General features: G+C 45.9%; 1 protein-coding gene across 1 annotated transcript; it reads left to right on the top strand.

Annotated features, from left to right (window-relative positions):
* Positions 1-171: 171 nt before the first annotated feature.
* PRPSAP1 (phosphoribosyl pyrophosphate synthetase-associated protein 1) lies at positions 172-25,869 on the top strand. The gene is made up of 10 exons (XM_010296879.1): positions 172-342; positions 9,047-9,099; positions 10,773-10,839; positions 15,161-15,333; positions 15,764-15,879; positions 16,927-16,982; positions 17,516-17,661; positions 23,781-23,851; positions 24,562-24,708; positions 25,380-25,869. The coding sequence occupies exons 1-10, from the start codon at positions 179-181 to the stop codon at positions 25,536-25,538; spliced, it is 1,152 nt and encodes a 383-aa protein (XP_010295181.1). The 5' UTR covers positions 172-178; the 3' UTR covers positions 25,539-25,869.
* Positions 25,870-27,042: the final 1,173 nt, after the last annotated feature.

Raw genomic sequence — 27,042 nt, 5'->3', positions numbered from 1 at the left:
CCCACCCCCCAAGGCTGCTGCTGCTCCATTTTATTTTAATAGTCATATTTCCCGCCCCCCCTTTAAAACTGATCCATAGGAGTGGACCAGCAAGACCAGAGGTAGCGGAAGGGTTGCCCTCCTCCTCCTCCTCCCCACCCCTTAAGGGGCGGTGATCGTGGTCGAGAGGAAGAAAAGGATGCCACGGAAGCTGTTGTTGCCTTATAAATCTGTTTTTTCTCACTTTCGAGCTCCACGGGGGCTGCATGACTCTTTGGCGATGAACGCGGCCAGAAGTGGCTATCGGGTCTTCTCGGCCAACTCCACGGCAGCCTGCACCGAGCTGGCGAAGAGGATCACGGAGTAAGTTCCCTCTCTTTCAAGTTTCTTCCCCGCTTCCCGGAGCTCCTCCGAGCACACAGGCTTTCCGCAAAGCGGACGGAGAGGCTTTTGGCGTCCTCCCAACACCTTTGCTGCAGAGGTTTTGCACTGGGAGCGTTCAGCAGCTCTGCCTTTCGCCTCCTCAGCGCTGGCTCATCCCTCCCAATAAGTCGCTTGGACCCAGTGATGAAAATGGGCCGGCTGCTTTCTGCATCCTGTGTCTCCGACATCCATTTCAATGCTGGAAATGCCAGGTTGCAGCAAAGGCTGTTATTTTGGGGGCGGGAGAAGGTGAAAATTGGCTGAACAAACCTCAGAAAGCGTTTTAACTGGTTTGGGAGATGCTCAAAACTTTCTCTGCTGTTTTTTGTGGGGATGGGCTGGTGACCCTGCTTGGGGCATGGGGAGCGTTGCCTGTGCGGACCTCGGTGCAACACCAGCAGCTGCGCTAACCAAAGTGAATTAGTGAATCTGCATTTTGGTGAGGCGGGAAAGGTGGGCAATACATGCTAACAGAAGAGAGTTTAGTTTAGGAATAGCAGTGTGCACCCTTTTTTTTTTTTTTTTTTGTAGCCCGTCTATTTGGGCAGAATTTGACCTTGGCTTGGCAGGGATGGATGCACTGGGTCCTGCTGTAACACCTGGCTTCAAAATGGGGCTTTTGCTGCACAGAGGAGCACTGAGTTTACCCTGACACTTGATCTTTTGTTTTGAATTAATTTGGTTCAAATTGGGGTGCTCCCAGCTGAAAGGGCTTTTCTGAGACAGGCAAATGTGTATTTGGAGATGTCATTCTAAAGCAGAAATTGGGTTTCCATTCTGCTGCTTCTCAGCTACAGTTCATAGGAAGCTGCTCCCAAAATCAAGGGGGCTGAGTGCTTGTTTGTCTGCCGCTGCAGATAGCATACTTGCTACCCCTTAGGCAGCTGCTGGCCTGTTCCCATTGCCAAGGGCATGCTGAAATTGGAAACATTACTAAATACAGGTGTGCTGCCACCTTAAACTGCAGAACATTTTGTTATTCGTCCAGCTAGCTTAATAAACAGTGTGTTCAATTCTTAACGCAGATTATCTCCACAAAGCTGACTTGGCTGTTTGGCTGGGATCGCTGGTGTTGATGTGACTTGCGTTGGATAATAGTGATGGACTTCTTTGGGTGTGAGATGGAGAGGGAAATCCTTGTGTTTGGGAGTGGAAAGTTTTGTGTGTGTGTTTTTTTTTTAATTCATGTATTTTTGCTATATTTGGTCAGTTCTCTATCACTTTCCCTTTGCTGATACAACTCTGAAAATAAAGTCTCTGTATATAAAAAAGTAAATTTTGCTGCAACAGATGGGATATGGTTTTACAGGGCTTGTCCTGTCGCATCAACACAGAACATAACAGAAGTCCCCTGGGGATGAGCTCCAAATTCTCAGGACTGAAAGAGCAAATGGGCAATCTTTATTCTCTGCTCTTTGTCTTAAAAATAACTCACTATTTTTTTAAAGATGTAATGAGAAGAGACACTGAGCAGGTTTCCCGGGGCCGTGGCACACACAGCTGGCTGTGTGACGTGCTGCTGTAACCCTCTGCGGGGTTCCTAGTGATGCTCTGAGGGTGAATGACAGCAGGATCGAGAGAGTGGCTGTCCTTCATGAAGGAAACTTAAGAGAGGCAGTGTGAGCTTTTTGCCTTGGCTCCAACATCAGTGAGGAAGTTGGACGCTCTGGTCGTGGTATGAGCCCAACAGCATGATACACAGCTACTGCTTAAACTGAGACTTAAAGATTGTAGCTTTACTGTCTGTAAAGTGGGAGTAGTGACCACTCTGAAATGGTAAGGCACGAAGCATTACTTGCGAGTGGGGTTTTGTTGGAGAAGGGTGCAAAATCTGGAGATATCAATAGTATGGATTTGTCCATAGCAAAAAGTCTCAAAAAAAAAAAAAAAGGTATTTTTAGCATCTTGTGCAGTGGTTTTGCAGTGACTTCCCTTAGGAGCTCAGGGGCTGTTTCAACACATTTGTAATGCATCCCTTGTTTTTTCAGGTTGCAAAAGATGCGTGACTGCTGGCTTTCCCACTGTGTCACATCCCAGCCTGTACTTTGCTGGGGAGGTCAGTTGCACCTTTTAATAGAGTTGGAGCAGTCTTATAAGGGTGAGTCTGTCCTCTAATATTGTGCGTTCTTTTTAAAGTTTTTTTATGACCTTTAGTATAAGTAGTAAAAGAACTTTAAAACAACACGCAATATTAGGAGTAGGGCCCCTTAAGACACTTATCCATCCAGGCTCTGTTGCTCTTTACCTGTAGATGTGATGTTAAAATCAATACCTGAGGAGTTCTGACTTATCCTTTTTTAAAATCTCAAGCCTGGGGAGGAGCAGTGTGGCATAAACCAGACATCTGAAAGCTGTTTAATCTCCTCGCTTCGTTTAATGCAAAGCTTCCAGAGTTGCTTTTGATTCAGGCTCTGAGTGTGGCATTCTGGCATGCTTCCCATCTTTACAATTTGCTATTACACATTCTTGTCTGGATAAGTGACTAAATGCTTAGTCTAACTTTCACTTTGAGTTTTCAGGGCTTTTGTTTATGTTAGCTTCTGCCAGGGAGAAGAGATGGCACTGACTTATGAGAACCAAATCCCTTGTGAGACTTTAAATAGTAAAGATGCTCCTTAGATTTAGGACCACTGAAACATAAGTAAAACCATACATTTACTTGTATCTTATAAATAGAGAGGAATGATTTTTTTTTTTAATTCTTTCCCATGTGGGAAGAAGACTCTTGCTGTAATTAGGACACTTGGCATCTGATTACAATCTGTGTTTGCAAGTGAGAAAGATAATTTCTGTGACCAGTGCTGATCCCTAACGGGCCTTGTGTGCTGCTGCAGAGAGGGAGGTCTAGGAAGTCTTTTTAATCTCTGGAGTACAAGAGATGCATTTAGATCTCCCTCTGACTGCACTGTTTGTCACAGAGGGTACAAATATTACATTCCACTCCCTGCTTGTGTGTTTGAGTCAAGAGGGGATTGCTGATGGAAGCTTGCTAATGCTTCCCCAGTGCTCCTGCAGGTCTGCGTTATCTGGGACAGGATCCTAGCGTAAAGTCAACGCAGGCTGTGGATGTGAGTATTGTAGACATTCGTTTGATTTGCAGCACGGAAGCTGCTGGTGATCTAAAGATAAAAGCAATGTCGTGAGCCTAAACATCGTGGAGTAATGGGTAAAAGATAGAGACTTACGTTGTGATCCCTGGTCATAGGGAGCCCTGTACACAGCACTAAAAGCAGCATGATGCTTTCTGTGAATGAGACGAAGGTGAGCCCTGCTTTTGGAAGAGACAGTATGTTAGGAGGACTCACAGCAACCTCCCTCGGATGAAGGACCATTTCTGATGGGATGGAGGAAGAGGGTTGTCAGCCTTCTTCATTAGGTCATCTTGCCAGCATGTGAGAGGATGGCACAGGGGAGTCAGATCACAGAAACCTTGTGTTGCTGCTCTCCCTCATTTCCAAACCCTGTTCTTGCCCCCTGGAAAGAGCTCTAGTGTGGTGCTGTGGGAGGAGAGGAGTTGGTATGAACACTTTTCCATCTCAGAAGATGCAGCACTGTGGCAGGAGGCTAACGGATACTACAGGGTGAAACTGCATCAAAGGATTTTGGCAAGGGGAAATTAATAACCAGCTAAAAAGTAGTGTAGTTGGAGAGTGTTACAGGCAGGGGATGGTGTGGGAGTAAGGTGAGCGTGGAGAGTTGGGCTTTGAGATTTTCTGTGCAGTTTTGATGAAGCATGTAATGTGGCTGAGCAGACTGGCTTTGTGTGGTAGTGTTCTGTGCTGGCCAGTGCCAGGTTTAGGGGCAGTTCCTTCACCAGGAGCAGACTGGTAGGACTAGAGGAAAATCTGCATGCTGTTTGCCGGTAGTTCAGCTGCATGGCCTTGGCATGGCTGGAACAAATGATGCAGGTGCTGGATGGCTCTGGGCACGAGTGGCAGATGAGCAGCAGGGACTGTTCTTCAAGTATCCAGTTGTGCCAGGTGGATGGAGAGAGGTAAAGGAGAGAGCTCAGATAGTTATAAGAATATTTGAACAAGGATATAGCCTTGTATCCAGGAAGCTGCTGTTTCCTCTTCCTTTCCTGGCTTGTTCAAGGAAGTGGGAGATTAGGAAATACACTGTAGAGCTGCCGCTGTGCTAGCTGGAGCAGTTGACTTACCTTTATTTAAAGATCTGCTCAAGTTTGAAAAGCAATTCAAATTCAGGCAGTGGCTTGCTTTGGCCACGGTCAAGCACAGAGCAGATCTGCTGTCAGCTCCAGCTCCTTGTGGAGTCTGTAGGTGTTGGGAGAGTCGGGTATGTGCAGAGCTGAGACCAGTGAAAGTGTTGGTAATGAAGGAGGTAATGCAAAAATAAAATCATATCATAGTCAAGGGCTTTGTCTGTATGCAGATTTCTCTTCTGATTGAATGCTTGCACTGTGAGTTGGCTGCTGGAAGCTTCCTTCAGACATAACTTTACAAATGTCTTTTAGGTGCTTGTCACAGTGTGGGAGAAAGAAACATGGCCCAGGCTGAGAGCCCTTCCCAGCGGTGTTGAAACATGCTTTGATGGCATGAAATACTGCAAGTGCACTTGCCTCTTGAATTTTGATTCAGCTAAACATCAAGTCTCTTTGAACTGACTGTCCTTTGTCTCGAGAGCCTGGTACAGTGATTTTTGACAGTCTTCAGAGGAGCATTTTAAAGGACAGTCTAATACAACCTGGTAGTGTCTCCTAAAATACTGCAGTGTGTCACTTCCTCATTAAACTATGGGTGACTTCTGAGCTGTTCACATTTAGGCTGTGAATTTGAGACAGATTTTATAAACACTTTTGTATCCACAACTTAATATCCTCTTGGCATGTGTTGAGACTGCGGAAAGTTAGATCATCTTTCCTGAGCAATGTTTACTGAGAGAGATGTTCCAGATCAACATAAATTTTCAGTGTCTAGTTGCTCCAAGTAGGATTTTTAAAGCCATAAAGAGAATTTTTCCTAGAATTTTTTCCAGATTCTAGAGGAGTTGGTTTAGTGACAGAGCTGGTGCGAGGACAGCAGAGCAGAGTGGGGAGCAGGGCTTTCCCCATCAGGAGTAGTGAGCAGGTCACACAGGGAAAGCTTACACAGAGATGGTGTAAAAACTGTAAAAGCTAGGAGCAGCCTGGAGTAGTAATACCTTGATCCTGCTGTGCCCAGCCCTCTGCGCTTAGCTTGGCAGGACTGTAGGGGCATAGCTTTTTTTAACATCCCAGTTCTGAAGACTGCTGCTTTTAAAAACAAAAACAACGCCAAACTGAGTTTCTGTTTCTCTTGGATGGAGAAGGGAGCTTCCAGAAGTGAACTCCTGCTCTGATGTCTGCTCGGTGCTGGTTAACAAGTGAGATTTCTGCAAACACTGTAAAATCAGCCTGACTATTCTCCAGTCTTAAACACTTCAGTATCAGCAAAAGCCCCATCTTCCCTGTAGCCAAATACTGCACTGCACAGTAGGGCTTTTGTCAGTGGAGCTCATTTTGCTTGAAGGATGTGATTTAGCTACAAGACCTAATGTAGTATTTTTCCCAGAAGAAGCTATATCCCTCTGCGGGGATGTGTGCTCTGAGTTACCTGTAGTGGCAGCCTTTTCCTTCCTAGCGTAGATCTGCCCATGTCTGCAGACAAGTGATCCAGTAATTGTGATAGCCCCTGTTCATACGATTATACTGTTAGTCCTGAAGCCCAACACAAACAGAGTTCTTGCTGTCAGTTTAATTGCTCTATCGCCTAAAGCAACGAGCAATTGGGAGCTTCTGCACAGAGAGGATTTGGAGAGAAAAGAGCTGGAGATCAAAAATCAAAAAAGGAGAGGTGATGGGAAGGGGGAGTTTATCTTTGAACTCTGTTACAAGTGGTTGCTCCCAGGCTGTGTGGTGGCTAAGGCCGTTCTCTGCCCTTGACTTTGGTGCAAATCTCCCTTTTGATACAAGTCCTGTGGAATTTGGTGTTTTACAACAGGAGCTGCACAAACAGTCCCCTCTCCAATAGCTTTGACTAAATCAAGGTTTTATCAGACTCCTTCACCGGCTGAAGTCTTGGCTTATGCAAAGCCTTCAGAAATGGGTTTAGTGGAAGGTGTGCTCCTTGGATAAACATAACTGAACTGCTTTGGTGGAGCTGCCTGTCAGTCCATCTGCCATGCCTGCAGCTCACAGAATGCAGAGTGCTGCAGGCAGGGTTGATGTATGACATTTCCAGGCAGTTTTATCTCTTATCCTTCCCATTGCTGTCCCTCTTGTTTACTTGCAGCCAACAGTTGGAGCAGAGATGGGATTTATTGTCTGGCCAGAGCAATCTACTACTGCTCGTTCCTTGAAGTCGGCAGCTGCTTACTTACTGTCTCTTCTGCTGCTCTTTGAACCCAAGTTTGACAAGCTGAGCTGTTTAGTGTCCTTCTTTCTATCTGGGAGCAAACTTGCCTTTCCAATTTTGTTTCAGCAGCAGAGAAACTGCATTGCTGCTGTACTATCTGAATAGGGGACCACTGGGCTCTGGTTTCTTCTTGCCAGCTACATCCTCGCAGAGCATCACAAACTTTCACTGTGTGTGTTTGCTGCCTCTTAGCACTGGAAGTGCCACCCTCCAAGGGGTCTTTTGCTGAGATGTGTCCAGCTGGATCGTTTTTGAAGCTTTCCCTCCTTCCATGAGATGCAGGGTTGACTAAGGGCAATTGCAGAGTCTTGTTAATGGGCTTTTGTTTTTGTTTTTTTCCAGTAGTGAGGTAGGAACATGCTGTATGCAGTAAAGTCAGGGCACACGTGCCTCCAAAGGGAGCTTGCAAGACTTGCTGTTCAGTTGTGGAGGAACAAGTGTGAGTCATTCAACGTTTCCCCCCACACGTTTCCCCCCACACGCTGATTTGTTTTGTGCATGTGATTCTTGAACTTGTTTTGACTTGGATGCCTTGGCAGCGACTAGGCCAAAGCTTAGTGGTTGCAAATGCCTGACTGTCATTGGAAAAACAATGGGATCCCAATGGGTGGCAATAGGTGCTTGATGAATCCCATCTGCAAAACTCACCTTTCCTGTGCATCCATCCCAGGAGACCCCAGGCTTGCCTTTGCTTGACCAGCTGCCAGCTCCTTTTCGCAGATACTGAAGGTACTGAAGATGCCTTCGTATTGCAGCTGCAAGTTTTTTAACTCTGCAGGCCTGATGAAAGAAGCTGAATTAGAGATTTGAGTGGCTTGTGTGCTCTGGACTGCACAGTCCCTGGGTGATGCTGCAGTCGGTACCTGAGCCGGGCTGGTTACAACCACACGTGTATGATTCTTGTCACAGGAGTTCACTCACCAGCCCCACCATGGCAAAATGTGCAGCCAGACACACGATCAGGGACATGCGTGTGCCAAATATGTGCTTTGTAGCCAGCTAAGCAAATATATCACGTTGCATTCGAGTATCTGTTATCACAGCTGTCCCGGGCATGCTTTCCAGGCCAGCTTCCAGCTGAGACCTCCAGCTTGTGGGCTCATAGCTGAGTCCAGCAGTTGCAGGTGGGCCAGCAGCATGTCAATGTTGGGCTGTCTCACTCATTGACTTCTGAACAAAACAATTCTATGTGGCAATTGAAGTCCTGTGGGCAAGGAGATGGAGATAGACTGACTGCTGAAAGAGGTAGACTGGGGGAAAGCCAGCAACAGATGTGGGCCCTTTACTTAGGGTTAGTCCCGATTTGTGTAATTTTGGCATTTGTCCAGGTAGATACAGTATATGTGTAGACAGGAAACTACTGCTGTAATCAACACATTGAATAGAGGTATTTTGTAGGCATAAACTGTTTCCTAATCCAGTGTGTGTATTCGGCCACCAAGCAAACCCTAGGAGAGAGGAGGGACTTGCCCTGTGCTCGAGCCAGCTGAGTTGCAGCAACACACCTATGCCAAGCGGCTCGCTGGTGTGGGGTCTCTCAGCTGAGGCTCATGGTTAAAGCAGATGTGCCTCTAAATACTTACTAATGGATTGTCAGTACAGTTAAATACAGAAGTGTCACCTGAGGGAGTAGTCTGCCTTTTGGAGCCTTTTGAAATGCTTTTCAAAATTAATCTTTCTTATATAAGAAAGAAATTGGGGGAAAAAAAAGAGGGGGCGACTGTAATCATTGTTGTGATGAACGTTGTAGGTTTGACATTTGAGAAGAGGAAGGAATAATTTGTAAAAATCAGAAAACTTTTTTTTTAAGTTAAAATGTCTTCAATCAGCTAAGTTACTGCAGAAAGGAGGGTTGGGGGGAAGATGTGGGAGTCAAAAAAGTGACTCAGTTGCCATTAATCACGTCTGAGTAGGTCATTAATGTTTCGTTCTGCAACAGATCTGCCTAAGGTGGCATTGCAAAGGCTAGCAACATGCCCTTTGCCATCAGGAGACGCAGCCTCTGGACAGTGTACAAGGACTGGCTCTGAGTACAGCGTCTATCTGCTGCAGAGCAGGATGCCCCAGGGCCCTCGGAGGGAAGGAGACCCCCCAGGGAAGGGGAGGATGTGTAGTTCTGCAGCCTGGCTGGCTCACTCGGCTCCGTGTTAGGCAATGCTGTGTTTTGTTGGTGTGTAACATTTAGTCCAGTTTCTGTGTTGGATTGCAAATGGCTGGGTTCCTCCATTTTTAATTTTCTTTTTTCTCTCCAGGCGTCTCGGTGCTGAGCTGGGGAAATCTGTGGTGTACCAGGAAACCAATGGAGGTAAGAGAAATCTTTACTATTTGCAACTGTTTGGAGGTAATCTTAGAAATACTGGGTAACTCCATTGGCCAAACCTGTCTAATAAGTGCAGTGATTCAACTGGGATGTTACTGCTGCTCCTGCAGTACTAAACATCCATGTCTGACCTTGGACAAAGCAATTAAATGTGTTCCTTGGTTTCCCCTGTTACCTTGTTTGTCTGCCTGTTGGCTAACTCTCATCTAGAAGCAGAGTCCTGCCTCAGGTGTTAGCTGCTACAAAATCTTACACACTCTTGTGCTTAGCAAAACATCTCCATTATATTTTAAATCCATTAGTTTAAAAGTGATGGCCTGCTTTCTAAGTGTCTGTCTTGCAAACTTTTAAATTATTCCATTCTTCCAGGCCTCCCCTGCCACAGGCAGTTTACAGCTGCCCTAGCAAGGACCTCTCCTCTTGCTTTAAAGAGTGCAAATTCAGAGCTGTGCTGGGGAGCGTGCCTCTTGGAGCTTGCTTTCATCTCCCTATATGTAGCAAGTGTCTGTTTTTAGATGCTGGGATAAAACAAAAGGATACTGGCTAACAGAATTCAGTGGCTAAGAGTCATTTACTGTTTCAAAACCTCAGTTACCTTATTTGCAAGAGAGACTAGAACCAGCGAGCTAATACAGGTGAGAGGAAGGGTTGGAAGTGGCGCTGGTTTGGCGTGAGGGTTTTTGACAGCACTGCTGCTTTTAGAGCCAGAGCAGGCCACGCGGTGCGTAAGCTGCCATGGTTATGTTTGGATTGGCTCTTGCATTCGTGCTAGTGAAAGTTCGCTGCCCTTTGGGGTTAGTTTTAAATCGGGTCGCTTGCTACAAGGTCTGAAGTCGTTCCTCATCACTGCACAGCAAATCAGTCTGCTTTCAGCCGAGTCCCTTGAGATTGCTGCCAGTGCCCAGGCAATTAGACTTTGAATTTGGTGGCTGGGTAGATATTTCTCTCCTTTTGCTTGTCCTTGCCCTCTAGTTCATGACTATGTGGGAAATGAGTGGCTAAGACAGGCACCTTGGGAAACCTGGTGTCTTTGGTTTGGCTTTGCAGTGCTGCTTCAGGGCTCGGCTGTTGCGTTTGAGTCTGGGACTGTAGGAATTGTGTTCAGCAGAGAGCTGGGTTTCCAGCTTCGGTCTTGACCTTGATAGTGAAACTGGGGAGTTCTCCCTCTGAACCCTGTGCTGCTGGTGTTGCCTTGGGCTATCCAGCCTGTATGGAGGTGCCCCCATGGTACGCTGCAAAAGAGCAGCTTCTTGGCAAGTACTAAACGTTCTGGTTTGGGTGGTTCATTGTTCGCTAATGAATGTGGTATTGACAGCACTCAAAGCGCTCAGCATGGAGATGTGAAAAGGATCTCTCATTGAGAATTAGGTGATAGTCTTCTACATGTAAGAAAACAGCTATTGAACCTGGTTTTGCATTGTGAATAGAAATAACTCACTGATATGTCGTGCCAGGTCTTTACTTCTCTGGGGGAGCCTTTGGAAAATCCACTGGGCTCATCTGCATGTGTGTGTGTAGAGGGGATATGTGCACGCAGGGAGAAGGAGCAAGTCCTCTCCTGCCCTGATCAGTGGGCAGTTGCTGCTAAGACATAGTGTGTTATCACTGTAAACCTGATGTCTGGAAACAAAACTGACTGTGTTTTCAATCCTCTCCAGAAACAAGAGTTGAAATAAAAGAATCTGTCCGGGGACAGGATATCTTCATTATACAGACAATCCCCAGGTAAGGGGCTCGTGGCTCAGTTTTACAGATGTGATATGCTTTGGATTTCTGGTTCAGCAGATTGTTCGATGGTTTTGTGCGCCATTAGCCAGCATGATAACCGGTCTCTTTCCAGTGTTGTTATTGCTTTGCCTTAAATTTAAGACACCACATAGTGTTAAGCTGTTAAAATTCCCAGAGGATTGCTTGTGCCACAGCAAACTGAGAAGCTTCCCATCAAATAGCTTAAGTGTGTCACTTGAGGCAAGAACAAGTATGACTGATGGCTTCAAGCGAAACCTCCCTGGTCTGTGTGCTGATGTCCTTGCAGGCTCAGTTGCTTGGTGATTTCCGACTGGCATTTCCATTTCAGGATGTGTCATTTCCTCTGCCTTCCAATTACCAAGCAGCAGAGCCAGCAACAAACAGCAACTATTGCTTTCATTCCAGGCTGGATTACTTTTCCACTTTCCCTGTAGTGATGTGGAACTGAACTCGAGTGGAAGTCCATAGCTTCCTTCCTGTAGTCTTCTTAATGACGTTGGACCTTTTCTTAAGTGGGCCTGTTTGCTAATTATTTTGGGCTGTTGTAGCCTTGGGGTAAGAGGAAAAAAAAATAATGCTGCAAATTAACCAGGGGGCTAGAAAACCAGCTACTAATCCCAGGAGCCTTGCTCCTCACTGCCTGGGGAAGAGTGTAGCGAGATCACACTAGGATGGTGGGAAGGGACCCTGCATACGAATGACAACTGCAAAATGACCAACTATGAGTAGAGGAGATGCTGTTTTCAGAGATGAAGTGTTGATAAGATGCCTTTTGCACACTTGGCAGAACAAGGATATTCCTGCTCTGATAGCTTTCTCCAAGTTAGCAAATTCTGCTCAGATTTTGGCAATCGCAAGAACTAGTAAGCACCAGAGCTCCAGCAGGTAGCAGAATACCCTGGAAGCAGAAATTTTCCTTGCTTGCTGAAGAAAGAGACCCCAGTGAGAACTCAAGTTTGTTTCCTCTTTGTAATGCTTGCCCTGTTGTTACAGAAATCAGTAGGACTACAAGATGAGCTTGCTTACCTCTGGAGTTCATCTTGCAGGCTGAGACATTTTCCTAGAGTTCATATCTCTCCAGAGAGATACTGCAAGTGTTTCTTCCCTTGGGGAGCATATCTCCGCAAGATGAAAATCCACTGGTGCAGGATTATGTTTCGGGTGAATAGTGCCATTCTGTTGTCCCTCATGAGAGCGTTCTCTGAAATAACTTGTAACTGAAAACTGTGTAAACATGAAGCAGATAAGGTGTTCAGAGAGAGATAACTCATAGCATGAGGGAGAGCAATAGTTTTGGGAGGGGAAAACCTCCCCTGCTTTTAACTTGTTGATCCCCTTGTTTTTCCATAAATGAAATTCAATATTGTGGGCTAAAAAATGGGTCCTTTCTATCCAAAATGCTCAAGGCCTTCCAGGTGAGGAGCCACTATTGTGCAGCCAAGTCATCTTTTATTCTTAAGCTGCAGCTGTGCCTTGCATTGCTTGAGAGGACAGGCTCAAGAGCATCTCAATATTGCAGTGGGTTTCAGGGAGCTTTTGAGGAGAGTAAAAACAACCACCATGTTGAATAATCTGAGAATAGGACTTCCATGCTCAGTAGTGGTTCAAAAAGCAAAGAAAGTATTCGGGTTTAGTAGGAAGGGAGCAGAGAGGGAAACAACCTCATTATGCTACAGCATGAATTCACAGTCTGCATCTTAAATGCACAGAGAGAGAGCAGAAAGACCTCAACATTTGACAGAAGCTCCCTGTCCAAAAAGCATATAGCAGGACTAAAAAAGTCACAAAGACAGATACCGTCCAAGGCTGTTTGTGTGTGGACTAGCATTTGTATGAGGGAACACCAAATAGCTCGTGTTTAGACTGTAGAAAAACGAAGGAGTTGGTGGTTTAGTGATACACTAAAAGCAAAAGGAGTCTTTTAGTGCTGAGTGTTGGTGCTGGTTGTTGCAAAGTCAATTGGCAACTTCACACAAGCCATTTGCTCAGCCCCGAGAATGGGGATCTCCGGGGATGGCTTAGGCAGGGATGGGGAACAGCGAGGGAGGCTCCAGGCTACTGGAGAGGGATGGTAAGTAGGATGTGGGGGATAGCTGAGCTGGCTCTAAATGTCCTGGTAATGAACTGACAGTCCCTGTGTGTGGTCTTGGCTCAGGCTTTCCAGCAGTAACTGTGAGCACTGCTTCAAGGCAGGCGGCGGGGAGGGCAGCAAGGAGACTGGGATGCTCCCTTGGCTACCTGTTTTGGAGATGCTGTGGCTGGGTTTCCACCATGGATGTTATTTCCCCCAATTAGTCCGCACTCCGAGCCAGGCCCTTGGTTGGCATCAGTGCCCCTTGCAGAGGAGCGGATCAGTGTGACGGCTGGCTCAGCACGAAGCATCCAGGAGGGTGCTGCTTGCCTTGACGAGCCTGCCAGCCCTGGGTCCTGCTGGAGGGACAGGTGTGTCTGCATCTGCCTAAGTGCCTGTGCTGGCTGGTCTTCAAGAGCATCCCAGAGTCCAGCAGGGGATCCTGCTTGAATATTGAGAGGTGCTCCTCCTCGAGTAATTTCTCCACCGATATGGCTACCAGTGTCCCACAGCAGCACCAGGGCTGCTGTTGCCTTTTGAAATCAGTGGTAACCCTTTCTCCCAGGAGCAGTCTTGTTCTCTCTCTATTTTCCGTGTGAATATACATATATATTTTTTTAAAAATAATTTGAAAAATAATGATGGAAAATATTATATTTCTGTGATGAACTTTAAATAGGCTTAAACTTGGCCACTTTGTTTTTATACAACACTGATAGTAGCATCTTCTTCTCCTCTCATGGCTCCACTGGCACAGCTAAAACACCAAAGGGAAGAAAAGGTTCTTTCTTTGCTTGTTGTCTTACGTGGCAGGGGGCTATGTTTTATGTAATTCTTGGCTGGGTGCTTCAGAGCTAACAAAGCTTTCTTGTGTGTAAACGGCATTGTGTGCAAGGGCTGGCGGGGCCAGTGGGGCACAGAGACCCAGAGCACTCACAAATGAAGAGGCACAAATGGAGGTTAGTTTCTGAAGGAAGGGGGAGCGATGGAGAAATGGAAATGGTTGGAGGTTTGTCACGGTTCATGCAGATGGAGTCTCAGAAAATGGTAGCTCTGAGCTCTTGGGGAAGCCATCCCTGGTGGTCAAGAGGAAAAGGGGTCCTAGAGCAATGTCCAAAATAATAATAATAGTAATATCCAAAAAGTTCTGCAGAGCTTTAAGCCACTTTGTGGTGCTTATTCCTCTGCTGCTGTGTGGAAAGATGCCCCAGTCAGCCCGTGCTCTGTCGCCTTGGGCTCCACGGCTGAGCCACCACCAGCATTGCCCTCCTGGGGAGCAGCCTGAGGAAGTGGTATGTCATTTGAGGCTGTCCGTGCTGAAACTCGCCAAGCAAGGGTGTCTGCACTGCAGGAGGATTGCCTGTCCCACTGTCGTCTTCGAAGTGCATGTTCTTCAGTTCCCAAATGGTCTCAAGTCAGTTTGTGACAATGCAGACAGTGTCTCTTGGTGTTGGTTTTAAGGAACTAAAAGGGCTTGGCTTTTTTTTTTCCCTTCCCAAAATGAATTAAAATGCAGATTAACACACTCCCGCTGGGCAACGCCAGTCATCGTGGTGAAGCTAAATGAAAATGGGGTTTTACATGTATTCCTTGCTGGGGTCTATGGATAGGTTCTGCCTATGTTGCTTTTTTTTTTAATTTCAAGAAACAGTTGTTTAGCTTTTACTGTGGTGCTGTTCCTTCCATCTCTAGGTAAGCTAGATAGCATGGAGATGCTGACCTCCACCAAAGTGATGCGTCTGGACTTTGTACTGCTCCAAAATGCAGTGTTTCTTAATGCAGGAGAAAAAACTTGCCTTACATTGTTAAAAATATCCTAATAAATCCATTGTGGATGAAGTTGCGTCAGCTGCTTCTTCAAAAGACTTTTATTTCAAAATACACTTTATGAAGTGATGTTTGTTCCAGCGTAAATGAAGAAATGCCTTTGTTGTTGTGATGATGGAGGGAAATTGTCATACACCTCATGTTAGAATACAAAATCAAATTCCAGTCCACAGCTCTTGAGTGCTGGAGTCACGTCCTGTACATACAACAGTTGATTGTAATGTGCTGTGGCATGATGGAAGGAGCTATATGATTACAGTCTGGGTCTTGCATACGTTAGCATAAGATATAGCATTATTTCCTTGGAAATTCGGTGAGGAGAGGTATGGGTATAAAAGGAAAAGGAGTTGCATTGGAAAAACACCTACTAATACTTGGGATGGTTTTCAAATTTCCTAGAGATGTGAATACTGCTGTCATGGAGCTGCTGATAATGGCGTATGCACTGAAGACTTCCTGTGCCAGGAACATCATTGGGGTCATCCCTTACTTCCCGTACAGCAAACAGAGCAAAATGAGGAAGAGGGGCTCTATAGTCTGCAAGTTGCTGGCTTCAATGCTCGCCAAGGCAGGTGAGTGTCGCAGGGAGCAGCAGCTTAGCAGGCTTGGACGCTGCGCTGTGTCCAGCTGCTGGGCGTCCCAGAGGGTGTCTGTCGTCCTGTTCTTCTCCCGTTCGATGTGGAGACATGCTGCCGAGCCCCTGAGCCTTGTTGGGGGAATTAATTTTGTTCAGTTTAATTTTATTTCTTTGTAACTTGCACCTGAGGGAGTGGCCTAGAAGTGTCATATTGAAATACAGTGTCAGCCTAGCGCTGTGGCTCACCGTGTGCCTGTTTCTCATTATGTCTTTGGAACTTTTTACGTTAACCTGTTCATGTTGTTTTATCACATGGCATAATAGTCTGAGTAATAGCTAAAATAGTCTGGAAAATTGAGGTATTCAAGGAACTCCAGCCATGTGTGAGTCATATCAATGAATTGTTATCTTTTTTTTTTCCTTAGGTTTAACACACATTATCACTATGGATCTTCATCAAAAGGAAATTCAAGGCTTCTTCAGCTTCCCAGTAGACAATCTGAGAGCATCGCCTTTCCTGCTTCAGTATATACAGGAAGAAGTGAGGTTACTCTAGTTCTAAATACATATTAACTTGTCTTAACTTGCCTTAGTGTGGTAGCAGCATTGGGCCTCCACTTACGCAGAGGTTGTGTTGTCAGGCAACGTCAATCGTTCTGTTAACGAATTCTTAGGGGGTACCTATTGCATGTTTCTTAGGAAAGCAGCAAAATATTATATTGTATGACTTTACCTGGGTAGAAATTGAGCTCTTGAACATAAGCAGAAGATGACCTTGCTCTCTGTAGAGTTAGTGCCATTTGAGAGATGCTATTTATGCTCCTGCCTCTAATCACCTTTTAAATCCTGTTAAACTGTCTCCCCTTGCCCTTTGTGCTGTGGTGGACGTCTGACTGCTCTGAATTGTTGATAGACTCTCTCTTGGGCTGAGTGTAGGAACGCAGAGCACAGCAAGGCTGGGGGCAGGGCGTGGAGGTTTTCTTTTCCATGTGCAAAAGATGACGATTTATGCCCGTGTGGTGAGAGCAAGGCTTCCCCATCCAGGGAGAGCAGACCCTGGGTTCAGACCTTCCCCTGCAGACAGAATTAGCTGCAGCCAGTCCGTGTAGCGTAGGTTAAACTCAGTGAATGTTCCCACCTTTGCCTGTTCTGAATGCAAGGCCAATGCCTGCCCTGCGTGGGCACTGGGGCTCTGCGTGCTGCTGAGAGCCAAGGTGTGATACCCCGACCCCAGGGCCCATCACTACACCTTCCCCTTCCGCCCCTGCCCTGTGTTGCCGACAACTGTGCTCGGCGCTGCGGCCAGGCCGTAACTGCTGGGCACCAGCAGGGAAGGAGGCACGGAGCTGCAGTCATGTGCCGAGTAGGACGTGCAGTATTGCCTGTGCTAAACTTGTTTGTGTTGCATTTGGGGCAGAATGCACGAATACTGGTGTTGGAAACAAGTGCTGTTGCCTGTCTAGTTTCTTGCACAGAATAAAGATTTGGGCCTGGGGAAGGGGAGTGGGCACGATTATTCATCTATGTATCAAATCAGTTACTCGCTAGCAAGAAGGTCTTTACTTAAATAACTTTTTATCACATCCAGATTCCAGATTACAGAAACGCAGTTATTGTAGCCAAATCTCCTGATGCAGCTAAAAGGTAAATGGATTCTTCACTAGCTGTTTGAAAATAACTTGGAAAAGATCTGGGCTGATGGGAGATACACCAGAAAAAATATGGGAGGGTTGCAAATTGGCAATCTGGTCTGTGTGTCCTTTGTGGCTGCAGACGGGATGGGCGTCTGCAGTGGTGCGGATGGGCAGCTGAATTTTGCAGTCCCAACCCTGCGGGAGTAAACTCTGGAGTTCCCAGCTGCTGCAGAGCTAGGTGGTGGTTCACCTGGGGCCAGGATCAAACTTGCTGTGTAAGTTTCAGCAGTGCCTGACCTTCTCAGAAAGTGTTAAGCATAGAGAGGAACACCAGGATACCCCTGTGTTGGAGCCAAGGAGTAGTGTAGGGTCTGGGATATTAAGGAGGCATCAAAAGTTGTTTCCAGTGAAGTTTCTTGCTGGGGAACAGCCACAGAGGTGCAGCCTTTGCTTGCCCCGTTGGGTCTGGGAGAGGCCTGCTTCACCAGGCTGTGAAATTGCATCATCCTGGCATCTTCCTGACATGCTGTGGTTGTCCTGCAGGGCTCAGTCTTACGCTGAGAGACTACGACTGGGACTAGCAGTGATCCACGGAGAGGCTCAGTGTACAGAGCAGGACATGGATGACGGACGTCACTCCCCTCCAATGGTCAAAAATGCAACTGTCCATCCTGGTCTGGAGCTACCGTGTAAGACTAAGCTTCTTTGCTTACCTTTGGGCAAAAAAAGAGAAGTTTGGTGGGAAATAGCTGCTGGTTTAGCTGTGTAGGTATAACCAACCTAATGGCAGTTGGATCAATGGAATTTTTGCTGTGGAAGGGTTGATATCAGTGAGTTGTAAGAGAAAGTGGAGGGGAAAGTTTTTGTTTAAATCTTTCTGTCCATACAGAGCATCAGTGTTGCTCCCCGTGGCTGTGCCCACTCAGAAGTGTCAGACTGACAAACCTCTGCTAGAGGTGGTGCTTTTAAAGAGCTCTGCAGCAAAACTCATTGAGCTAATGAAATGGAAAATAAACGCAAAAGTGCAGCTAGCCCAGGAATAGCCACTGAGACAGGCTGCTGTCCCCAACATGGAGGGGAGAGCTGGCCTTTGTCTTCCCCTCCTACTGCAGCCATTGTTACTGCTGGAAATTTTCATCTTGGGAGCCAGGTGATCATGTTACAGTGTCTGTTTTGACAAGGTTGTGAGGGTTGTGTGGCTAGGATGAATAGGCTTTCCGGGAGCATTGCTGAGCTTCTTTACATGCTCTTGCCGTCAATTGATAAGTTGCTGATTTGGGAGCATGGACCAAAATAAAAATGAGGAAGCATATCTTTTGGGAAATGCCATCCTCTTAGGATTGCTTGTATTCTTGCTTGTATTCCTTCAACAGCAGCAGTCAAGCAACAACTGTATAATCAAAATCCAGCTTCCTTTTGGGAGGACTTTAGTTTCCTAGGTAGATGGTGGTAGAACAGAAATTACGAGTGCAGGGAATGTGGCTGAGAAGTGACCGTGGGAAAGGATGCATGCTGCTGTATGTGATAAGGAGCTACCCATCATGCAGCCAAACTTAATTATACTGGCAGTGGCTAGGACTACTGATAAGCGTCTCCTCTTGTCTTTTGAAGTTTAGGGAGAACATCCAACCAGTTTGTGGGCAAGTAAGGCTGCAGGCATTTTACATTACCCCAGTCATTGCTCACTATAATACAAGCAGTTAAACAATGCTTATGTTGCTGGTGAAACTCCTCTTGGGCCTTGGGGGACAGGTGGGGTTTGGCAACGAAGCTTGGGACTTCATCTTGATTGTCCCCCTTCTAACAAGGGTATTTTTTCATGTGCTTCCAACAAAACAGGAATTTGCATGGTTACTCTTGGCCTTTTCCTTCCCCTCCTACTCCGAAGAAGATGCTGTCCTCCAAAATATCACCAGCTGACATTTATCTGCTACCAGGGCATTGATGTGACTTTATTTCCAACCGTGTCACTTCAAGGAAGCTCAACTGTAGGAGCTTGTGCTGCTGGAGAGCCCCATAAATGGTAGCACAGAAATGTGCCTTTGTCCAATTTAATTATGATTCCAGTGGAAAAGTGTTTTCAGTCCCCAGCTATCAAAACATGAACTAATTTGCTGTGTATCACCACTTTCTTACTTTATCTCCTGCAGAAACTCAGCACTTGACTAATGACCCTACATTCCTGCATGCCTAAGGCACAAATGTAAAACAATCAAGCTGTAGCTTGGTAGCTGTCTGTCAGGGGTGAGATGTGGGGGTGTATTATGGGGTGAGCTTGTCCAGAACTCTCAGTGGAAAGTTGCTTTTCTTTCCAGTTTTCTAATCTTAATAGATATCTGGTTTTGAGTGAGCTGGGCTCTGTTACGGGAGGTGCAGAATACTGAGCTAGTATCTGTCTAAAAGCAGTCTTAAGCTTCTAGTGCATCCTGGTTGTGTTGCAAAATGCAGCTAGGGTTAGGGATGGCAATGCTGTGAGTGTCTGTACTTACCCTCTCTGCTATGCCTTCTTTCTTGTCTGATGCAGTCATTTGAAAAGTGTCTTCCCACTTCAAGTGGCACATCAAAGAAAACCCTTGGTCAGCTCTTCCTGCCGTGCGTACCATCACCAGCAATCCTGGTGTGTGAGGTCTGATGGCAGTGTGGAGCAGGGTTCATCTATGTCCCTGTGGTGGTGTTTGTGAAAGGTAGGCCACGTGCCGCTCACCCAGAGCTGTATGCTTCCTTACACCAAAACTGGCCAGAAAAACCTCTGGTTGTTGAAACAGAACCGGGCTCCAGGTCTGCCTGGCTCAGATACTACAAACCTGGGCCTGAGCAGTTAGCAGGCAGGGGTACTCCTAGGGGTGGCAGAGACTAACCACGAAGGATCCTGCTTCTACAACCAGATCGGTGTGGAGCATCCTATCCTTCTCTCAGCTTTGCATTTTAGAGTCCCCAGCAGTTGTGTTACAGCCAGAAGAGAGGCGAAACTCATGACTGGGAGCAGCCCCAGAGCCCTGCAGAGATGACTTACAGTTTATACAATTCTTCATGGGCCTCCTAGTGAATTGGCTGGGCTCCTGCATCCTGGCATGCACCTTTTCTCCCTATTCTAGTAGAGATCATGCTCTTTTAATTAATGAGTGTTAAGCAGCGTAATGGCGTATTTATTGTCCTGAGAGTGTGGCCTGATGCAATACTCTGATTTGGCAGCATATGGAACCATAACAGAAAAATGCCAAAGGTGTTTCCAACTGCACTTCGTAAAGTGCTGCGCTAAAGCGGCAGCAACAGCTCACATCACTCAAAACCCAGAAATCGGAGCCTTTGAGACAGGATGTCACTCGGAGGTTGTTCTCTTTGATTGTGTGCTCTTTGTGTCTCAAAGCTTGCAGCTGGCTTGGGGCTGTGCTTTGACAAATGCATGTGGACTCTTTGCACATTTCCTTGTCCTTGAGAAAAGGAGTGGAGCACCATCTGTTAAATCACTTCAGTGACTTTGAAATTCAGTACTTTATACAGATAGCTAATGGTCTGCCTCAAACCCAGAGCCCAGCAAACTGCCATGAAGGGAGTTTGAGTGAAAAACTGTAGTGACCGTAGGTCTGTTCCTGTTTCCCTACCCCATCTTTTTCCTGTGTTTAGGCTGGGCACAGGAATGTCATCTGTTCTTCCAGGTCTATCTCTTCACAAAACAGTTCGTTCTTGAGCAGTCTTTTACTCATAGACTCTGTTGTAAATACAGCATTATTTTACTTGGTGATTATCACTTTAATGCACACTGTTGGCTCCAAACAGAATTTGTTCTAGCATTCCTTACCCCATTTTTGACCGCTTGATTAAAACAACAGACTTATGCACCTGGGAATGCTGTTCCTTCATGCCAGTGATCATCTCGCTGTTAACGCGTGGTGCTTTGGTGTATATTACTCCCATCAGAATGAAAGTGCAGGTTAGAGTGTTTGGCTGATGAAGTTATTTCCCCACCACCCCTCAGTGTTCCTTGATATTCTTGTTTTATAAAAATGGTGGTTGGTTTGGTTTTTTCCTCTTTATTTTTCCCCCCAGAAGCTACAGATACCACAAGCATCTTTTCTTACTCTCCAGGAAAAAAAAACAGCAACTCTTTTAATGTAAACTCATACATAATCCAAGGGGTTATGCCAGGCAGAAGTACAGCTGTGGCTTACTTCTGTTGCCCTCTTTTGTCTACATACAAATAGAGGTTTCGTGTCTGGGAGGAAAATGCTCTTTATTATTTGAATAATTTTTCAAGTCACCTTCTCCTGGCAGTTCTGACTTGCACCTCTTGATATGTCCAGAGATTTTGAAGAAAGAGAAACTGGCTACAATAACCCTTGCATAAGCTTTCATCACGTTGGGAGCAAAGTTCTCTTGCGATTTGATGTGGTTGTGGGTAGATCTTTGGCTTGCAATTTTTTTCTTTTCTTTGCAGAGAAAATTGAACAAGAAAAAGGGAGAACATCTCTTTAGGATCCGGGTAGGTCGACATGTTGCCTACCGTACTTTAAAAATAAAGTAAAATTGAAATGCAGCATTTAAAAACAGACAAGAGATGCGAAGCACTGCTGATGTTGCTAGCTGCTCTGTTAGCCTTTGAGCATAGCAAGGAACATGTCTGCTTCCTTTATGGAACGGGAGGATACCAATTTGCTGAAACTTCCAGTGTTTGTCAGTGAAGTAGTACTGAATTTCAGCTCCCTAAGGTCTGTTCACCATTGCTTAGAAAAGAAGTTTCCCTAGCTTGGCTGTTCTAAACTGAAATGGTACTCATCTGTGGATGCACACTAAGGATGGGATGGCAGCCAGATCTAATCCTTTTGGTATTTCACAGCTCCCACCAGGAGTTTTGTTACTGTCCAAACTAGGTAATAAACTAATAACTAATCTAAGCAGGTAGGTAGTGCCTGTAATTGAACCTTATGGTCTGCTTATCTCTTGTGACGCTTAATCTTCGTTCATTACAAGTACTCCTCCTTCTCATAAGAATATATTCCCTTCAGGATTTAGACGTGACTTTCCATTTGATAGGAGACTCAGAAAGAACAATGCAATGGAGGCTGGGGAGTCTGTGCTCCAAACAGCAATTAACTCTGAAGTCCAAGGTAGCTGTGACTTTAACTGCAAAACCTAGCAATGAGTAATGTAACTTTGGTCAAAACAGAACTATTGAACGCCTTTTATACAATTTGGTTTTCTGTGAGCTTATCAAGTCTGCGAGGTAGGTCATGTATATGAAGAACAGCACTATACGTGAATCTTTGGAGCTGTGGTCCTTATAATTGCTTTCATCGCATCCCTCAGCTTGACTCACTCGCCCAGCTGTGCTTGCACTCAAAACATTCCCAGGCAACTGATGAGTTGTGGGAATAGTACTGGATCAGCCTGCTGTGCAGGATGGGGAGTTTCATGTAGGACTTTTTGACCCAGGAGGGCAGAAATCAATGTTCAGACAGGCTTTTTAATGGGAAATAGCTTGTGTTCTCATGCTGCTCAAGTATTGTATGGAAGTAGGTTATCTTAAAGGAGAAAAAGCCCTGAGCTTACGAAGGGGAGAGGTACAAAGTGCCTCAATAGGACACTTCTGCATTCCCCGTAGAGAGCGTAAAATCTGGGGGGAGTGCAGGTGGGCCAGGTAAGTGTTACAAAATGCTGGATGTTGCTCTTTGCTTCAGTGGTTAGATCAGCTCAGATTATCACCTAATGGCACATGCATGCCCACCACCGTGTCCTTTCCATGCTGGGAGTTTTTGTACTGTGTTTGCTGTATGAACCAGCACCTTCCGACAAGTGAGAGGTTTGGCTTATGGACAGCAAGTCCCTGGCCAGTATCAGAGGCTGATTGCTATTTGGTGCAAGTCTGAAGACTGTGTTACATCTGGACACAGTCAGTGCATCCTAGTTCATAACTCTGTTAACTTTTATAGTGCTGCTGGAAGTTTTTCAGTATAAAGGATAAAGCCTGTTACGTGGGTAGTTTTCGCATGAGCTATGTCAGGGCAAAAGTAGAACCAGGAGGGAGTTGAACCTTATTTCCTGGTTCATCTCTTCACCATGTGTCAGATAGCACAGCTCATCAGTGTATACTTTTGCATCCAATTGGTGGTTGCACTGAGCTTGTGGAACTGAGTCTGAACTGGGTTTTGCTCTGCTCTTTCCGTTAATATGCTTTGAAAACAATTTAGCAAACTTTGCTTCTGCAAACTTTCTTAAGCTTTCTTTGCCTGAGCAGGTGGTATTAAGGTCCTTAGGCCCTTGTGTGTTCACTGAGAGACATATGAGAGAAAACAAGCAAGTTGCAGTACGCGTCTCAAGTCCTTCAGATGAATTAATGAGTCTAACAGGTGAAAAATTGCACTTTGTAAAGCATATGCCCTTTGAGAGCTGTTGGTCAGAGAAGCCCATTTTTTGTTCCTGATCATGAGATACCCCTTTTTTTTTTTTCAAGTCCTGTTCTATAGCACAAAGTAAGTCACTAACATGTCCCCTAAAAATCATGTGCTGCTTTGTAGCTCTCCTTGCACAGGGGGCTGTTAGATATTTGGATTTGCTTACTGTCTCTGAGGTCAATGCAAGGTCCCCACAGAAACTGAGAGTTTCATCTTTAGGCAGCAGTGCTATTCATTTAAGGAGGAAAATTATGGTTAAACCAGTGGTTACCCACTTAGGTGGTTTGTCAGGATAATGTAAAGCATGTATCTGTGCACCAATGTAGGACGCAGTTAAGGGCTGGGCCTCTTGTGTGGCGGAGCTGTTGTGGTTTGACTCAAGGCTAACTGACCTGGGCTTTTTTTTTCATATTCTTTAGTGATGATGGCCAAGGAGAAACCGCCAATAACTGTGGTTGGAGATGTTGGAGGAAGAATTGCCATCATTGTGGTATGAGTCTGGGGCTTCCTCCCAGAGGGTAGGAGGGACTGCTGGTGTAGGGGTGGGAATGTGATGTTTACCACCGTTTTCTCCAGTTTGCTGGTGGCTTTTGTTATTTCAGCTTTCTGTTGAAAACCCTTCATACTTCAGCACTTTAAGCCTTAAAATCTCCTTGTTCCCTTCAATGTGCAAATGTCAGATGTCTACAAATAGTCAACAAATCCAGGATATGCAGAGAAATGTCCTGAAGTGTTAAAAAAAAAACAAACAAAAAAACCCAAAAACAAACAAACAAAAAAAAAAACCCAAAAACACAAAAAAAGACCAACCAACCAAAAAAACTTGCTGAGCTTCGCATACTTGCTGTGCCGTGCTGCAGTGTAAGTAATCAACATGCAGCTACTATCACCATGAAATAAAACCACGTGGCTGTAGATGAGCTCTGTTTGTGTGTGTGTGCACATGCAGGGACTAATTTGTTTCCAAGACACAATATTTGTTTTGCGCACTAGCAAAAGGGTCTGTAAATTAGGGAGATGGCATTCACAGATTTAAGACCTGCATGTGTCTGTCCTTGCATCTCAACAGCAGCTGCAGTAGCCAGGGATTACTTTTTTTCAGCTGTGTGCATGGCCAAAGCCGTAGTACCTTGCAGATCCGCTCCTGCCCTGCAGGCACCGTAAACTTCTGGTTTTGATGCTATTTCTGTTTCTTCTCAGGATGACATCATCGATGATGTGGAAAGCTTTGTAGCTGCTGCAGAGATCCTGAAAGAGCGCGGAGCCTACAAGATTTTTGTGATGGCTACTCATGGGCTCCTGTCAGCAGATGCCCCCCGTCTCATAGAAGAGTCCTCCATCGATGAGGTGCGTCTGCTTTCTGGACTGTGGAGGAAGGGCTGGTGCTGGTGGCCAGGTTGATTTAAACCAGAAACTGAGGTTCTGCCCTTGCTGCATAGCTCATCTCTGAAATGAGTGGTTTCAACAGATGCTTTCAGTTAGCTGGTTCTTCATTGAAGGGGAAATAGGGGGGAAAAAAAAAAGTGTGTGATTAATACTTGTTCAGATCAGATCTGCCTCTTTGTATATGTTTCTCCCTAGAACACAGATATTAGTCATCCCTGCATGGACACTTCGCTTACTGCACCGGGGCGCATGTGACTGCTTTCTCACTGTACAGGCCTTCTACCTGTTCCTCTCCCCCAGCTGACAATGGGCTGTTGGGTACAGTAATAGGATGAGATTTCAAACCTTACCCTTGGTTACAAACATGTCAGATCCTGTGATCTAAATGGACTTGTCAGCCTGTGTGGAGGTGGCTGTTGTAGAGTGCTGGCTATGCCAGTCCCCTCAACAGATTGATTGTCACATGGGGGATAGTATTTATTTTAATCTTTTTTCTAACATACAAGGATTTCTCCCCCTTAACTGTGAAACAGCAGGTACGCACCACTTGTGGAGTTATCTAGGGTAGCTGTTCACTGAGAGTGACCGTATCAGCGGCACAACTAATGGCCTTTTTTTCTGGCACTCCATAGGTGGTAGTAACCAACACAGTTCCTCATGAGGTACAGAAGCTGCAGTGCCCCAAGATAAAGACTGTGGATATCAGTTTGATTCTCTCTGAAGCCATCCGACGAATCCACAATGGCGAGTCCATGGCCTATCTCTTTCGCAACATCACTGTCGATGACTAGACCTGGCACTGCCCCTGTCCTGGCTTCCACAAGAGAAGGAAATATGCATGAAAAGGCAATACCATAAATTATAGGCATAATGCAACTGTTTATTCTTGTAGGAGCATGAAGGTTTCCAGGGTCTTGAGCCATGAGATCTAACAGAGAAAAAAAAATCAACCTGAAATCAACCTGACCAGCACTTTACAAGTGAATAGAAGAGGCCACTGGCAGTGGAGAGGATTACATCTTAGTTAAGAGAGGTGGAGAAAAGAGGTGGTGTTGAATTGTTAAGTTCCTTTAATTTTTTTTTTTTAGTGTGTTATCTCTTGCCCTGTAGAGGGGGAAAGAAAAGCAAAAAAGTAGTTGTCAGCTTATGAGGAGGGAATAGAGACTGCTCATTGCTGTGTGTGGGCAGCAAGAGGAGACAGCCTTTGGGTTTCTGTTTCTGACTGTGGCTCGCCTGAGAGCGCAGAAGGGAGTGCTTCGTTCAGGCAGCTGGGCAGGACTGCTTGCTGCTGGCAGAGCTGATCAGCAGAGCAGCTCCTTGCCAACTGAGTGGCCTCTCATCTCTTGCACAGCATAGCAAGGACTTTCATCAGAACTAAGTTAGCGGAACATCCAGAAAGGGCAGCTTAGGGCAACCCATTCACAGGGCTACTCGTATCCTTGTGTCTGGGGTGCTGGGAACAAGCTCACATGTGTCTCCCAGCAGGGCAAGGGATGCTAGTTAATGTGCTGGCCTTTTCATTTTGCGAGCCTTGGATCATTATTGTTCTTCAGGGTTTAGGTCCTCACTTGAACACTTGCCTGCACTGCAAGACCGGGCGTGATTTCTGGAGTTGCCTGGGGCTGATGAGTTGTGGTAGAGTCTTGTGGGGAAGGGGAGTTGGAACAATATCTGCCTCTAATGCAGCTATGCTCTCCAAAACACTAACACTGAACCTGCAATAAAAAGCATAGGATTTTTCATTTTTGGTGTTTCCTGTGAACCCTGTGCCCTCTGAACAGCTGCTGTGTCCGTACCGTGGGGCTGTTGCTGTAACCAGGCTCACTTGGCAGCTTGTGGCCTTCTTCCACAAGGAAGTAGGATTTTCTGCTTGCTCCTTTCTTGAGCAACAGTAAACCTTGGCTGGAGGGGACACAGAGAAAGCAGCATAAGGTGCTTGAAGGACTTTGTCTCCAGGGTGATAGAAGGTAAATTCCCAAACTCTGATCTTGCCCCTGATAAGACAGACAAACACGCTCCACTAAAACCTATACCACTTTCTAGCCTGTTGATGTGATGAACAAATCCTGCTTGGAGGCAGTTGCTTCAAAAGAGAGCAGTGCTCATGACGCTGTCTCTAGCAGGCAGTTGTTTAGTTTTTCCTCATCCTTCAACTTCTGCCTACATCCTTCTCTTCCACTCCAGCATCTAAAATGCGAATGCTGCCAAGGAGCAGGCAGTGATGCTGTGAGCAGGACGAGCCTTGAACAGCAGACAAACAAGTGTGCCTTGGCATGGAAGAGTTTGTCTCGCAGG

The sequence above is a fragment of the Phaethon lepturus genome, unplaced genomic scaffold (genome assembly GCF_000687285.1).
Source record: "Phaethon lepturus isolate BGI_N335 unplaced genomic scaffold, ASM68728v1 scaffold25491, whole genome shotgun sequence".
Classification (NCBI taxonomy): Eukaryota; Metazoa; Chordata; class Aves; order Phaethontiformes; family Phaethontidae; genus Phaethon; species Phaethon lepturus.
Note: the sequence above shows the minus strand (reverse complement) of the source record. Positions and strands in the feature narration are given on the sequence as shown.